Raw genomic sequence first — 17,846 nt, 5'->3', positions numbered from 1 at the left:
CTCTGCGGTTATACTGGGCGGGGAGGGGGGCATGTATACTGAGAGTCCCAGCAGACACCATGTGAAGTGCAAATCCTATTGAGGATTGTCTATTGCTGATGAGTTAGTTCAAAACCTGGGCCCTTTTTTGTGGTGTCATTTATATATCTTCTTATAACTAGATGTTCAGTGACCCATTTGGCTTTCCACTAGGAATTAATGTTGAAGTTAACAAGATACAGAAGGATAAAAGAAACAATCTAATCTACCAAATCAACTGTAACAATTTCAACCAATTTTATGTGGGACAAACATGATGTCAATTAAAAAACAGGATACACGAACATCATCTGGCAATCAAAAGCCACAACTCCAAAACCTTAATCTCTACTCACTCCAACACCAAACAGGACCAGTTCAATTGGAGCAATAGAAAAATATTCGGCCATGCTACCACCTGCCATGGTCATGAGTTTCATTGAAGCCTGGCACTCCACAAACAATTACATCAACACATTGACCTACAACCAACCTATGAGCCCCTCAGAACCCAAATCAACTGTACAGCTAACCAGAGACAGCACCAACCCTCAACAAACCCATGCAAGCTCTCTCCACTGGCACTTCATTTACCAATGACTTCCCCATCACACAACTCCCACTGATGACTCCCACCTGACCCATTACAAGACCCTCACTTGACATACTCACGCATGACATGACTCATCACAAGACCCATCACAAGACCCTCACTTGACACATCTACACCTGACTCATCAGAAGACCTACTGACCACACGGAACCCTAACAAACAGAAGAACACTGACATCCGGTAAACTCTGCTGAAGATGCTACCTAGCCTGGCTAACAAAGTGTTTGGAAACCAACCCACAAGCTCAGAGAATGAACCTTCACCTTCATAATGTTAAAATTATTTGGCAGTGGATTTTCCTACATTTGTGTCTTTCTGCTGATAAATGAGGAAGCATGCACCGGTAGGAGTGAGTTATATGCAGAGATTTATATAGTTCTTACATATAAATTTAAGTAGATGCCCAGACTCTGAGGGAAAACTATTGCTTTGATGTTCTCCTGCTACTTTCCTTGATATGGTATACTCTCCAAAGAGGTCTTACCCAACTGCCCTGTAGTTACCCAAGCATATCTACAATGGAAGGGCTTACTATCAGGGACTTTTCATTCATTCATTCATTCATTCATTCATTCATTCATTCATTCATTCATTTTATTATATTTATATGCCCCCCCTTTCCCCCCGAAGGGGACTCAGGGCAGCTAACAAATCAAATCAGGGGAAGGGGGGGTACAGACAAAAAATAAAAAACAAAACATAACAATACATAATTTAAAAACACACAACAGTCATACCATTCGAGACGGGGGCAACAGCTCTTTAGCCCCAGGCCTGTCGGAACAGCCAGGTTTTAACGGCTTTGTGGAAGGCCTGGAGGGTGGTGAGGGTTCGAATCTCCACGGGGAGTTCGTTCCAAAGGGTCGGAGCAGCCACAGAGAAGGCTCTCCTCCGGGTAGTCGCCAGTCGACACTGGCCGGCGGATGGAATTCGGAGGAGGCCTAATCTGTGGGATCTAATCGGTCTAGTGGAGGTAATTGGCAGCAGTCATTGTCATGCATTCAGTCATTGTCATGCATTCAGTCATTGTCATGCATTAGACTGTAATGTTTGATACTAAGAGATTTGCTACTCCTGTTATTTGAGTTCCCATCAGCTGGATCTTAACAGATATAGCACCCACTGGTTATAAGTGACAGCTCGATGCGGTTTGGGGGTTTGTTTCTTTTTGTGCTCAACTAGCCTGTGAAATATGATATGAAGAACATGCACACACATGAAAATGGATTTTCCATCTGATGAACTTCATGTGATTTCTGCCCACACTTCGGCAAGTTTCTCAGTTCTGCTTCTGCTTCCCCCTTAGCTCTTCCTAATGAATATGGCTGCAATTGGTCAGACCCAATTACATGCAATTACATGCAATGCTTTTGGAAACCTTAAAGAACTTCCAACATTTAACAGAGGTAAGAAAATTGAGAAATAGAGCAGTGTGAGAACAAGAAAATGTTACCTGCGGAAGGCAATCTCAGGGGCTGGCAAACTTCATTTTCACCAGCTTCCTCAAGGGAAATGAACAGCTTCCTGACCAGCGTCACTGAAATAGTCTGAACTAATAGAGAAGTGAGGTTTGATCGGTGTTGTTTATAGCTTCCATCTTCAAAAGGTTGCGAGGGGGAGGGAGACAGAGAAAAAAAGACAAGGAAAAAAATATTAGTAAGTCACTATTATCAACACTTTGTTCCATTTCCCTGTTTTTGCATCATAGTAGAATTACAGGTACTTTTCGCCTCCTGACCACAAGTTTAGTTTTAGTTTAGTTTTATTGAGTTTGTATGCCGCCCTATTCCCGAAAAGACTCAGGGCAGTTCACAATGAAAAAGGGAGGGGATACAAAAAATAAAATAAAAACAACAATTTAAAATTCTACAACAGCCATAACCTCGAATGGGGCTGGATAGTTCAACAGCCCCAGGCCTGGCGGAACAGCCAGGTCTTAACCGTTTTGCAGAAGGCCGGAAGGGTAGTAAGGGTCCGGATCTCCATGGGGAGATCGTTCCAGAGGGCCGGAGCAGCCACAGAGAAGGGCCTCCCCCGAGGAGTCGCCAGCCGACATTGGCCGGCAGATGGAATTCGGAGGAGGCCTAGTCTGTGGGATCTAATAGGTCTTTGGGAGGTAACAAGTGAGCCCAAAATTCCCATTGCTAAACAAGACAGTTGCTAAATGAACTTTGCCTCATTTTATGACCTTTCTTGCTACAGTTTTTAAGGGAATCACTGCAGATTTTAAGTTAGGAACACAGTCATTAAGTGAATCTGGTGTCCCCACTGACTTTGCTTGTCAGAACCTTGCAGTAGGAGATCACATGATCCAGTGGTGGGTTATAATTTATTTTACTACTGGTTCATTCAAGTGGGCATGCTCACACGATGCTTCTGTTTGCACCCATCTGGGTGGGCGGGCGGAGCATCCTGCCACCACCATTACCAGTGTGCCCGGTTGGGGGAAAACTGGCAGAAACCCACCAATGACATGATCCCAGGACACTGCAACCATCAATAATATGAACCAGTTGCCAAGCATCTGAATTTCTATCATGTGACCATGAGGATGCTGCAATAGTTGTAGGCATAAAGAATGTTCATAAGTCGCTTTTTTCAATGCCATTGTAACTTTGAATGAAGTCCAGCACATTGGATGGTTCCACTGTTGAACTGATCTGTTAGGAAATTTGTCCTGACAACTGGAATGGGCCATTTTGTGATTAAGTTCACTGTTTTTGCACATTGCCATCTAAGATGGCGTGGGTTATCCTCTGCTATATCCTTCAGAAGGGCTATCCTATTCTCCTTCCACCTTTTCTTCTCAATGCCAAACAGAAGTGGGTTCCTATCTGTTTGGATCGGTTTGGCCAAGTAGGTAGTAACTCGGCCCATCACGCCCCCAACCAGTTCTATCCGCAGCACCACAGGCACCACCATCTTGTTTTTTGCTTCTGCACATATTTTTTTTACTACTGTGCCTGTGCGCGGAGTGCCTCCCTGAGTGAACCGGCAGTAGAAGAAGCCAGAACCCACCCCTGATGCCAAACATTGGGAGGGCACAATTTCCACTCCACATATCATCTTTGTTGTCCTTCTCAGAAGCTCTTCCACTAATGATGGTACATCAGTCTAAACCATGTCAAACTCGATTTCATTGAGGTTCGCATCAAGGTTGTGTTTGAACTTGGGGGACTGGGGTGGGTGTGACCATGTTGGGTGTGGCCAGCTCGATGTCACTCATGTTGGGGGCACCTGTGGTGGCCTAAAATTGTTCTGCCAGTGAAAACGGGCTCCCAAACTCCATTTTCAGCTTTAACAGCCTCATGCAATCCTCTGCCACTGAAAATGGAGCTCATGAGAGCCACATACAGCATTCCTTTTTGCTGGCAGAGGCACTGTGGGCCATCCCTTGCTGTTATCCAGGGCAGCTCCAGGGTCCAGTTCAAAGCACCCCACTGGCTGGATCCATCCCCCGTGCCTTGAGTTTGACACCCCTGGTCTAAAGTAAAGGTAAGACTTCTATCTGAATAATTTTTCCCAGGACTTTAACACTCATGCTAAATAGGAAAGCACATTCAATGCATCTTAATCCCCCATAGCCCCATTATTATGGAGCAGAGCAGTAGTCTCACAACATGACATCCCTGAATAAATGCCGTGACCTTGACTGATTCCCCACCCCACATTATTAACTTCAAAGGATGGTTATTTAAATAGCATGATGGGTTTAAAAAGGGATCTTCAGGACTGGAGGGGGGAAAAAGAATCAGAGACTGCAAATAGAGAAAGCAGCTTCAGTCAGAATTCTTTTTTAGGTCCCCCTGAGAAACATTCCACAGACAGATTTTAAAGGTTTATTTTCCATCTGTAGAGCCTATACACAATGAAAAGAAACTGTGTTTGTCATTGTTGAATAAAGTGAACCATTTATAAACAAGGCTGAAAAACGGCTTTTCTTTCACATTTGTGTTAAACCTTTTAAATTCTCCCTTATTATGCCCTAGAACAGTATTTTAATGATCTCCTCTCTCTCCCCGCCCCATTTTTAAAAAAGTAAAAAAAAAAGACTAATATAGAACTGACTTTTAACTACATTGCTAATAGAATTGTATTACTTTTGAAATAACAGAAGTGAGTGGTTCATTAATTTTTCACCTTAAGCGTACTTGAAGTTTGACAGTTTTGTGGTTTGAATAGATACTCCAAAGAACCTTATTCTGTGTTCTAGGAAAGTATAAAATTAGAACAGAAAACAAAGTATCTTCATTCCATAAAATGTATACAGCTGTACGCTGGGAAACTATAATCTATCACAGCAAATCATGAATAAGGGATATTTGGTGGAATAAAAATTTGGCTCATTCAACCAACTCAAATCTCCTGGACATCTTCAATTTATACTTAAAGTGAATACACTGACTTTAGGCATTATAATTTGGGAAGCAGGAAAAAAATATAATATGTGGTGGTCCTCGCATATATCAGAATACAATATCAAAATCTTGTGACACATGAGTAGGTTTCAATTTCTTATGAAGGCAGTGATCATGTGCTTAAAATATGTTGAGTTTTGCAATGATTGTGATATGTTTGGAAATCTTTTTTTTACTAATGTAATTGGGGGTACTATTTTTTTTTCCTCCTGCCCTATGCACAATGAATTTATAATTATTGAAAAATATATGTCTCATGGGGAAATATGAAGATAGCAGCGGAGGTTTTTAAGAAGAGACTGGACAACAATTTATCTGAAATGATGTAAGGTTTCCTGTCTGCACAGGGGATTGGACTGGAAAACCTTCAAGGTCCCTTCCAACTCATTCTGAAATATAAGTTGTAGATTGAGTCATACAAATTATGTTTCTTCTTGAAGACAGTGTGGATAAAGTACAGATACAGAAACCCCCCATTAAATAATAGAAATTTTTTTTTAGGTATAATACCAGAAAACTATGATAAAGGGACTATGTACTTAATACTACATGTCTTGACAGCAGCGAGAGTTGGATTTGCACAACAGTGAAAAAATGAGAATACCCCATCAGATGAAAGCCTAATTCGGAAAATATTGGATTGTGCAGAGATGGATAGGCTGACATTGAAAATAAAAGATAAAGGAGATACAGAATACTACTCAACATTATTGTTATGTGCACATAAAAGATGAATATTGTCTATGACTATAAGTATGCTAGCATAATGAATATGATTATAAATAAGCTAATGTAACTATTAATATTGCTATAATTACTATGTATATTATTATTATTTATATTATTATCATCATATCTGGGGGTTGGTTTTTTTTGGTAAAATGAAATGCCTGGATAATATACTGTTTTCAAAATAGTTATATATAAATATAAAAAAATTTAAAAAAAAGGAAAAATAGTTCAAAGAAATGATGGACAACCTCTATCTCCATCTCCACGTTTTTTTTTGCAGCTTCAAATTTCATTTGCAAAAATTCAGGAGTACTATCTTTTATAGTTTTGAAGTGTGCATCTTTGTGCATATTTAAATCCCATCCAAACTAAATTTGGGGAGCATATTCCCAACCTTGCCTACTTATCTCATGTACCTCTGTCAATTATATTTTTACATTGTTCCAGCCAATTGAACCTAAAAGAAATCCATCCTTTTTGGTGGGGTACATACAAGTGATCCAACCACAATTAATATCCTATCACAAGGATTAGAGCTTCTTTTTAAGCGTTTACTGTAACCTGGGCTCAAAAGAGAAAATGTAATTTGGAGCACAGGTATACATCTCTATGGATGTATACTGAAGACAAGCTGCATCTTTTCCAGAGATTTTCTGGCTGCCCATCACAGCTGACATGCAATGATTAGGTTTAAGGTGTTCCTGAGAAATGCGCACACCCACATACGCTCTAAATATAAAACCCAGCGGGGAAAATCAGTGTTCAGAGGGAAATGAATGGAAGAAGATAGAAATAAGGCAGATGAAGCTATGTATGTTCTAAAGAACTTCAAAAGCCTATTTATTGAAGCAAATGGCCAGATTAAAAGGCAACATGGACATACAAGTCATCAGGGGGGAAAAACAATATGGAAAAAAGTCAAAATAGTTGTTATGGCACCAGGCTAAAAAAGAGCATTCAGTGAACTCTAGTTCCACTTACAGAGGCAGTTCTCCACTTATAACCAAAACCGAGCCCAAAGTTTCTGTTGCTAAGTGGGTTTATTTATTTATTTATTTAGTTTGTCAAACATGTACGAGATAACAGGTATAAGTATAAACACGGACATGAGCACATGAAATGAGTACAAAGAAATGGGGGACAGTAGGATAGGGATGGTAGGCCCGCTGGTGCTCTTATGCCCTCTTACAGACCTCTTAGGAATGGCATGAGGTCCACAGTAGACAGTTTAAGGTTGAAGATGTGGAGGTTTGAGCAGATAATAACAGAGTCAGGTAGAGCATTCCAGACATTGACCATTCTGTACTGAAATCATATTTTCTGCAAATGAGATTGGAGCAGTTTACCTTGAGTTTGATCTATTGTTTGCCCATGTATTATGGCGGTTGAAGCTGAAGTAGTCATTGACAGGTAGGATGTTGTAGCAGACAATTTTGTGTACTGTGCTTAGGGCTGACCCCAGGCAGCATAGTTTTAGGTTGTCCAAGCCCAAAATTTCAAGCCTGGTGGCATAGGTATTGGTGGCATAGGGTATTCTGTTGTGAGCAGAGGAGTGGAGTACTCTTCTCGTGAAATACCTCTGCACCCTTTCAATTGTATTATTATCCAATGTACCATGTGGATTCCAGGCAGACGAGTTGTATTCGAGGATTAGTTGTTGTTGAGTTTTGCCACATTTTATTGCCACGGTTGTTTAGTGAATCACTGCAATTGTTAAGTTAGTAACATTGTTGTTAAGTGAATCTGGATTCCCCATTGACTTTGCTTGTCAGAAGGTCATCAAAGGAGATCACACGATCCCTGGGACACTGCTACCATCATAATTATGAGCCAGTTGCCAAGGGTCAGAATTTTGATCCTATGACCATAGTGTTAAAAATGGCCATAAGTCACTTTTTTCAGTGCCTTTGTAACTTTGTAAAAAGTCATTAAATGAATTGTTGTAAGTCGAGATCTACCTGTATATGAAAGCCAGCTGGGTAACTTTGGGCCAATCACCAAGAGACTAAGAATTCTAGTCCCACCTTGGCATGAAAGCCCACTTTGAGTCAGGCATTCTCTATCATCTCAATTCACCTCTCAGGATTGTTGTGTTAGGAATATAGTCTAAGTTGGGTTGGCAATATATAACACATATAGCAATGCTGTAACTGTTTCTTTAAACCATACTGGAAAATGTGATTGGTTGCTGTTTTCCTCAATCGGCCATAAGAGGGAGCCAGAACAACTGCTAGCTCTCTCTGTTTGTTAAATGCTGGGCTGATCTGGAAGTGCCGTGAGCTATTGTAAGTTTTGCAACTGTTAGCAAACTTTGCGAACCGGACTATTTGTATGATACTGGACTATGTTATTTGGATTATCCCTTAACTGAGAAGACATTGATTACTGATTGTCTTATCCGTGTATGATTTAGACCATTTGATGGACTCTGATACCTCTATTTCCATGAAAATAAAAGCCTATTTAAACTGCAGTGTCTCTTTATGCTGGTTTGTGTGTTCTCCAACACAACTCTAACAACGCTTCTCTGAACGTACTCGCTCTCCCAACAGGGAGCTTACTTAACATGTTGTGAGGAAAATAGGTGGAGGAAGGAGTATTATGTATATTCACTGCCTTGTTGTTGTCTTTAGTTGTGAAGTCATGTCGCGACCCCATGGACAATGTTCCTCCATGCCTTCCTGTCCTCTACCATCCTCTGGAGTCCACTGAAGCTCACGCCTACTACTTCGGTGACTCCATCCAGCCATGTCATTCTCTGTCCTTCATCTTTTGCTCTCAGCCTTTCCCAGCATTGGGCTCTTCTCCAGTGAGTTCTTCCTTCTCATTAGGTGGCCAAAGTATTTGAGTTTCAACTTCAGGATCTGGCCTTCTAAAGAGCAGTCAGGGTTGATCTCCTCTAGGACTGACCAGTTCTCACTCACTGCCTTGAGTTACTTATAAAGTAATAAAGTTGAGATAAAATAAAAGAAATAATAAATTTTCTGTGATTCCAATATACATATAACCAGAAGAGTATGCTGGCAATCTGCTGCATCCTTAATCAAACAATTGCTCTTATTAATAAGCAAAAATAAGAATATCTTTATTAACAATATTTTAGTAGAAAAGCCAATCTTGCAAAAGGAAAAATAATAGCCCTTTTAACACAGCTGTTTTAAGGGCACTTTCAAAATTGTTTTCCAGATAACTTAAAATGGCTCATCCTGCTTCTGTAATAGCAGAAAGATTTTTTCCCTGGGTGAGCCGGTGTGATGTGCAATTTTCAAATGCACAAAGATCAAGAGTGAATTTAAGAAGAAGAAGAAAAAAACCCTTATATTGATTTGAGGCATGGCAGAGTAAAATGGGCATTTTTCCTAAGGTGTTCTATACTTTTATGGCAGACTTAATGTTTATCCTCAGTTGGCGCATGTTATCCCAATGTTTCTTGTTTTTTAAAAAAATGTTTTGTTTTTTTAAAAAAAAGTATTGGATGCTGTCCTTTCTATTTTCTTTTCAGATTTCCGTTATTATTATTTTTCAACCAAAATAGAGAAACAGTATAGTATAGTAGGGGTGAATGTGACATCTCTGCTTGAGAACTAATTTCTAAAACAAACTACTTGATCTTTATATCTTTAAGTCTTCCATGACTTAAATTTACAAAAGTGGTAAAATAATATTATGTGTGAGCTTTGGCCCCAAAGCCTATGTTAATAAAAAAAAATCCAGAGAGGAAAGAGTACATTAAGTTATGCTAGTTAGCTATATAACTTATCTCTCCTGTGTTTAGTTTATATATTTTATTTAGTTAGTTAGTTAGTTTGTCAAAGATGTAAAAGATAACAGGTATAAGTATAAACATAAATATGAACACATTAATGGGTACCAATAAATGGAGACAGTAGAACAGGGATGGTAAGCACGCTGGTGCGCTTATGCACGTCCCTACAGACCTCTTAGGAATGGGGTGAGGTCAACAGTAGACAGGTTAAAATGATGAGGGTTTGGAGATGTAACAACAGAGTCAGGTAGTGCATTCCAGGCATTGACCATCTTGTTGCTGAAATCCTATTTTCTGCAATTGAGTTTGGATCAGTTTACCTTGAGTTTGTATCAATTGTTTGTTCATGTATTATTGTGGTTGAAGCTGAAGTAGTCGTTGCCAGGTAGGATGTTGTAGTGGATAATTTTGTGTACTACTTAGGTCAGACCGTAGGCAGCGTAGTTCTAGGTTTTCCAAGCCCAAAATTTCAAACCTGGTGGCATAGGGTATTCTGTTGTGAGTAGAGGAGTGGAGTGTTCTTTTTGGGAAATACCTCTAGACTCTCTCAATCCGATATACGGTGCGGATTCCAGGCAGTTTCAGTTCAGTTTATTATATTTATATGCCGCCCTTTTCCCCGAAGGGGACTCAGACGAGCTGTATTCGAGAATTGGTCTAGCAAAGGTTTTGTATGCCTTAGTTTGTAGTAGGATATTACTGGAGAAGAAGCTTGGCAAGATTAGGTTGAAAACTCTTAATGCCTTTTTGGCAATGTAATTTAAATTCAAGGTCTTGGTTGTCTCCTTGAAAGTCCTTCATGGCATAAAACCAGGATACCTGAAGAACCATCTCATCCCAAATGCATTGACCTGTCTCACCTGGTCAAGCATGTGGAGCGTCTTGCATATCCCATCCATCAGGGAATTTCGACTGATGAAATTTAGGAGGAGGGCCTTCTCAGCTGCTGCTCCCACCTCATGGAACATCGTACCCTCAGAGGTAAGGTGAACCCCCCATTCTTCTACTTTTCCCACAAAGTATTAAGACCTGGTTTTCCAGTTAACATTGGGGTCTAAAAGTATGATGCAGTCCAGGAGATGACTGACGGCTTAAGGACATTTCAATTTCTTTCAAATTTCCCAATCTTTGCATTTTAACTCAATTTATTTTTACTTGTAAGTTTTGACTTGTTTTTAGCTTCTCTTTTAAGCTGTGCTTTTATTCATGTCTCTATAGGGTTTTATTACATTGTTGTAAACTGCCCAGAGTCATTTAGGCAAGATGGGTAATGTAGAAATTTCATAAATGCAAAATAAAATAAATAAATAAAATCAGGAACTAAGTTTGTTATGGTTTTTTTCTACTGAATGAATGGAAAACTCATATGATGATCTATAGAAAATGCAATAAGATATCTCTTCCTAACCTATCTTTTGAAAAGGTTGCACTCAGTTCTTAATTGAATCCATTGAATAATCCAATGGGACTCTCCTGGAGTTAAAAAAGCAATGTTTATTTCATTTTGGCATATATAGAGTTCTTACGTATCAAGTCCTCCTGAGATATGATTTCTAAAATCAATTGCTCTTTTAAGAGAGTTAGTATGACCGTCTTTCTTAGCTTTGATTATTCAAGTGTTTTCCATATAACTTTTGCTTTCATTCCTGTTCATATTATTAAAAGTATAATTATTCCTGAAAAGGAACCATTGTGATATTCAAGAGGGAATATCTTTTTCTGTATGCTTCGCATACATGTTGAATTTGACATTCACACTTACAATATGGAATGAAGTTAATTTCTCTAAGGGGATGCTTAGCAGATGGCAGTAAAAAGTGGAAATAAAGCACTTGTATCCATCTTTTGCAAACTAAATGCTAGCTAAATATCATGCATTTGGTAGCAAATAAATGCAGGTTTGTTGGAGTGGTTTTTAAGAAAAATCAAGCACCATAATTGTAAGCTAAGCAACAAAATAGTTCAATCCCAACCCACTCCAAATGTATTCCACTGGAAACTCAGAATAAAGTTAGAGATAAACCTTATACTAGCAAATATGTGTCATTGGTCAAAGCAAATCTTTGAGGATCTGGGGAAGTGATTTCAACGAATTATTTTTAGATCACTGATATTTCCTATACCCTTACTTTTCATTGCATTTAGTATTATGCTAGTGCCTATATGACTATAGACAGAGAATGATTTACTAGAAACATCAGTAAGGAAAAATAAATAAATGAGAAGGAAAAAATGGTAGCGGCCAAAGGATTAACTATAACCTGCTAACTATAATTCCCTACATCTATCCACCATTCTATCTTATAACTATAAAAAAAGAAAAAAAGTGAAGTTAGCAATCTTGCATTTTAAAGCAAATGATTTAGCATTAAATGGTCAAATGAGAATGGTCAAACAACTGACAACTCCAAATCTCAACCAACAAGTCTTACACATCGGCAAAAAAAAATCAGAACACCAAATACAAGTTGGATGGTAAAAACCTAGTGGATAACCTACACTCTGTCAAGGACCTTGGAGTACTCATTTCTAATGATCTAAGTCCAAGACTTCATTGTAACAGCATTGCCAAAAAGCCATTAAGAGGTGTTAGCCTAATTTTGTGAAACTTCTTCTCTGGTAATATCGTAATGCAAAATAGGGCATGCAAAACCTTTGCTAGACCTATTCTCGAACATAGCTCATCTGCCTGGAACCCGCACTGCATATCAGACATTAATACAATCAAATGAGTCCAGAGATATTTCACGAGAGGAGTCCTCCACTCCTCTGCTGGCAACAGAATGTCTTATACCACCAGGCTTGAAATTTTGGGCTTAGACAACTTAGAACTATGCTGCCTTCAGTCTGACCTGAGTGTAATACACTAAATTATCTGCTACAATGTCCTACCTGTCAATGACTAGTTCAGCTTCAACTGCAACAATACATGAGCACACAATGGATACAAACTCAAGGTAAAGCATTCCAAACTCATTGCATAAAATACAACTTCAGCAACAGAGTGGTCAGTGCCTGGAATGCACTATCTGACTCTATGGTTTCATCCACAAACCCCCATAACTTTAACTTTAAACTGTCTACTGTTGACCTCACCCCATTCCTAAGAGGTCTGTAAGGGGCATACATAAGCACATCAACGTGCCTACTATCCCTATCCTACTGTCCCCATTTATTTGTCTCCATTTCCTGTATTCATAATCATGTTTATACTTATATCTGTTATCTTATAAATGCTTGACAAAATAAATAAAATAAATAAGTAAAAATTATATCCTGTCTGCTGATTTTCGCCTAGACGTATATTAATCAAGTCCTTTCTCATTAAATCATGCATAAAATGACAAATGAGTAAATGGCAGAATTAAACAGTTGCAATTGAAAACAGTAGTCCCAATTCCCCATTGAGGAATCTGATCTACAATAGATTAGAACTGTAAAAAAATGAAATAAATTGGGGCACGCTGATGTTGCCTATGTAAGAGATTATGCCAGCTGATGTCTAATTTCATAATTTGTGCCTTAAATGAACCGTTTTTTTGCTTAGCATATTTAATACTTCCACAAGCATGAATTTCAAAAAAACTGGTACTAGGAATAATAAACACCAATAATAGAAAAAATATCTCTGCAGTTAATGTAGGCATTTATATCTATAATTTTGTGAATAGAGACACACGCTCGGAGACGACACACAGCAGAGTTGCTTGAATTCTTCTCTTTTTTTTTTGGATTTTGTTTTCTGTATGTTTGGAATGCCTGAAATAAATCACTTAGTTCTGAAAGTTGCTTCTTATTTCTTTGATGCTTTTAGATAACAGCAATTTATGGAGGTGGTAGTTTGAGGAAGACTCTTTGTGGAGGTGTTCAAAAATTGCACAACAGTAACTGAAATATACTTTGAACCGTAAGATTTTTTTTCTGAACCTAGTACAATAAACACAACCTGTCAAGAATCTCTCTGTACCTGGCTTGAACATCATGCTCCACTACGAACAATGGCTGCATTTACTCATTAAGCCATATTTTAGCTTTCCTTAATTTTGGCTTTGTGCAATGGGAAAATTCAGTCTCTTTTAAAGGTACAATGCCCAACATCAACTATGTCTAATCTCTGTGGTTAAACACCTTTCTTTTAAATGTTCTTCTTGAATTGTGTGTATTTAATTCTTCCTGATTCAGGAAGCTGTAGTCAAATAGTTGATCGGTACCACCATATTGGAATTAAATACTGGATTGGATAGGAAATGTATGGTATTCACATACTATTCATATAATTTACTTGGACTTCAGTAAGGCATTTGACAAAGTAGACCTCAGTACTTGGTAAGATGGGAAATGTGAGTTGGACCAGTTAGATTCATAACTGGCTGATCAACCTCACTCAAAATGTAAAATGAGGATCCAGATTGTTGGGGACAATATTGTGACTCTGTGAACTGCTTAGAGAGGGGCTGTAAAGCACCCTGAAGCCATACATAAGTCTAAATGCTATTGCCATTCTTCATTTTTCTCTTTTTCTTAAAAATGGTATTTATTAGTGGGATGCTTTTAGTACCAATCTGATGCTATTTCACACAGGAAGAGGAGGGTGGAATAAGAAAGTGCAAACAAAGTAAATGAGATGAAAGTATGTACAGCAACCTTGCAGGGTTTGATGAATCTTTTTCCTTGTGTTCAGTTTCTTCACATTGTGTAAATATACTTAGCAGCAATGCTATTTGCTGAACCAGGGATAAGTTTCTTAGATATCTATTCTGACCCCCTCCTCCGTCCAGTAATGAAAGCCGAGACAAGCTTAACTGGAATGTACTTTATTAGCAAGAAACCAAAGCCTCGGTGGCTGAAAGTCAAGCATAACAAACAGATCAGGACCTTGGCAGCAACTCAGACAAGCCTTGGCCGAGGTGGCGCAGTGGTTAGGGTGCAGTACTGCAGGCCGCTTCAGCTGACTGCTATCTGCAGTTCGGCGGTTCAAATCTCACCGGCTCAAGGTTGACTCAGCCTTCCATCCTTCCTTCCGAGGTGGGTAAAATGAGGACCCGGATTGTTGTTGGGGGCGATATGCTGACTCTGTGAACCGCTTAGAGAGGGCTGAAAGCCCTATGAAGCGGTATATAAGTCTAAGTCTAACTGCTATTGGCAGCAATCCAGCCTGCCAAGCTAGTTACAAAAGTTCTCCAACTTTTAGTCAATGCGTTGACTTCTGCAAGAGGGGTGTGTGCACAAGCAGTCTTTTTATAGTCTGGAGAAGAGGCTAATTACCAGCAGCTGAGTGCAATTACCTCCTATAACTGCGCAACTGTTCCTGATTCCTATTAGCTCTTCGGTGCTGGGCATCCAGGAACAACTCACTACTGGTGTCCGGATCACTCTCCCTTGTCTCCTCCGCACTGGTCCAAGGCTCAGGCGCCTCCTGATGGCCAACCAGCCTCTCTGCGCCCTGCTCAGAGTCGGAACCCTGTCCAGGGTCCTCCACATCCTCCAGAGCTGACTCATAGAGCCCCTCACTGTCGGAGTCTGGTGGCAGCTCCAACGGCACCTGCTGGGCCACAACAGATATCCATCCTAAAATTTCCAATTTGGAGCCCATTTCTTAGAACATGCCCTTGAAATTTTATCTGATGTAATTCATGTTTGCAAACAATTTTTCATAGTATGTGCATCATTTAAAAAAAGAATAAATAAATACATGTAAATTTCAATTCTGGGATTCATTTTAAAATGCTAGGTTCAACTTCAAATAGGAACTACTATATTTTTTGGAATATAAGATGCTCTGAGGTATGAAATGCACCTAGCTTTTGGAGAGGAAAAAAAAATATGTCTCTGGCTCCCAGCAATTTGCCTCCTTGCAGCAAACAACATGTTTCAGTTTCAGCACAGCCTGATTAGAACAAGCAGCTGATTCTCGGTTGGATCAGCCTCATGAGGATCAGCTGTTTCAGGTTGCAGAGATCGCCATAGCCTATTGCCGCCTCCACACACCCCATTTTTGGCCTCCACACACCCCATTTTCTGCCTGTTCCAGGTTATGGGGATCAAAATAGGCAGAAAATGGGGCATGTGGAGGTCAAAAAATGGGATGTGGAGGATGAAAATGGGGTGTGCAGAGGCTGCAATAGGCAATGGCAATTTCTGCAGCCTGAAACAGCTGATGGTCAGAAGGTCCATCCAACCAACAATCAGCTGATTGTGCTAATCAGGCTGTGTGGAAGCTGAAACAGGTTGTTTGCTGTTTGATGCAAGGAGGTAAATTGCTGGGAGCAGAGGCCAAAGAGTGGGAGCTGGCAAGTGGGCGAGCTGCATTCGGTGTATAAGATGCACCCAAATTTTCACCCTCTTTTATGGGGGGAAGTGTGTCTTATATTCCAAAAATACGGTACATTTCATACTTGAGTATTTCTTGCTGATTCCTGTTCTGTAGGCTTAGAAGGACAGATACAAATTCTCTCAGTCCAAACTCATATAGTGTACCATGTTTTCAACAACAAACATAATCTTGTAGCAATTACTTCCCATTTCATAAAAACATGACCAAATTTTGTTTTACCATTTTTCCTAGTGCACAGTCCTTTGAAATACAGATAAACTGAAATGAGAACAGGGATTGGTACTAGTGGAGTTACAAATCCTAGGCATGGGGGAAATTAAATTTAACGGGAATTACCAAGAAGTTATTTTCCCTTTAAAATAAATTGTATAAAGTTTACTCTCAATTAGCTTCAGTTCCTGTTGCATTCTCCTGTGATTATATACTCCTTGTGAATCCACTTTTTTTTTTAAAAAAAGCATATCATCTAAGTTAGCTAAAGATCAGCCTGAAATCTTTCCTTCTTTCCAAACTAAACAGAAAAAAAGTTTTCATTTAATATTAAGCAGAACAAACACAATTGTGAACCTAAAGTCCTTGGCCTATAATAATTCTGAATTACAAAAGCTGACAGTTAATGCAATTTGTGTGGGGTTCCCCTCCCCTCCATCAATGGACTGTTATTGAACAGAATAAAGTATTGTGTGAAATTAATTGGACTCATTATGGTCAGTTTGAAATATATTCACTCTACCTCTCTCACAAATTTCTAAGTAACTACTTATCTTGCTGTAATTAGATTCAGAATTCATCCTTAGCACCTTGAAAGAGAAGGAAACGCTGTTTGTGTGAAGACATGATGAAGTTGTTTTAGGTTGAAGGATTAACATCCCCCCCTTGTCACAAATGCTAATATGTATATTCATTCCGGATTTCAACATGAAAGAAATGAAATTTGAACTTTGGGATTTGAAGATTAGAACTGTTGAGGAGTTACAGGAGTAGTGCACATTATGGTTAATCTTAGAGCAAAAGGTTATATTGTATTTTATATTTGTTACACAAAGTGTAACAAAGAAAGTTGGAAATTGCACAGAAAGAAAAGTTGGAAATTATATTTTTTCTGCAATCCCAGTTCTTCTTTTTCTCCACCTCCTTCATTTTTTCTATTTATTTATTTTTATTCTATTTTGTATTGTTATAAAATTTAATAAAATGTGGGGGTTAGAGTTAGCTGTTACTGAAATAAGCTATACAAAATAAAGCTAGACAGAACTTTAAAACTGACTCCAGGAAAATGCAATGGAGTATCCAAGGACACAAATAATCAAACATTATTTTCCATTATGCTTCGTTCCTGTGGGTATGTTTAATATAGAACTTCCTTGGCATATTATGGAAAAAAATATGTAAATGCACCGGAGCTTATGCACCAGAGACAAATTCCTTGTGTGTCCAATTGCACTTGGCCAATACATAATTTTATTCTATGTATAAAGAATAAACATATTCTAATATTATCTTATAACACAATAATTCATAGTTGTTACAGTGGCCAGAACTCATTATTCAGGTATAATATATTTTGATGCTCTTCTGTACTGCTCTGCCTTTTGTAACCTACCATTGCATTAACAGAGATATTAATGTGAATGGTTGTTTGATGCCAGAGGTGGAACTTTTTCTTAGTAAAAAAAAGACCTGTTTTTCCCCAAAAAAATCATCTAAATAAAAGAAATGTCCCACTTTTGTCATGCTCTTTTACCACCTGCTTGAAGTCTAGGAAACACATGGATAAAAGATTCCATGTAAATGATCCACATATATTTATGTGGATTATATTATACAGTTTTTAAAACTTTAATATTATTATTTAAGCAAAACATATGGTAGGGTTGTGTTAGGTTTATGCTTTTACTGACCAAGGCTCCTGGATTGGGGCTGAAAAGCGAAAATCGAAGTAGTATGCTCCATCCAAACTTGGGT

At 38.8% G+C, this 17,846-nt stretch overlaps 1 protein-coding gene across 1 annotated transcript in view; it reads right to left on the bottom strand.

Moving 5' to 3' along the window:
* The window catches only part of NAALADL2 (N-acetylated alpha-linked acidic dipeptidase like 2), a 267,073-nt gene that overhangs the window by 178,244 nt on the left and 70,983 nt on the right, over positions 1-17,846 (bottom strand). The window contains exon 2 of the mRNA XM_032224901.1: positions 2,085-2,228. Coding sequence (XP_032080792.1) covers positions 2,085-2,228 — 144 coding nt within the window. The remainder of the gene's footprint in view (positions 1-2,084; positions 2,229-17,846) is intronic.

Source organism: Thamnophis elegans, chromosome 10 (genome assembly GCF_009769535.1).
Source record: "Thamnophis elegans isolate rThaEle1 chromosome 10, rThaEle1.pri, whole genome shotgun sequence".
Classification (NCBI taxonomy): Eukaryota; Metazoa; Chordata; class Lepidosauria; order Squamata; family Colubridae; genus Thamnophis; species Thamnophis elegans.
The sequence above is the reverse complement of the archived record's forward strand: the minus strand, read 5'-3'. Positions and strand labels throughout refer to the sequence as shown.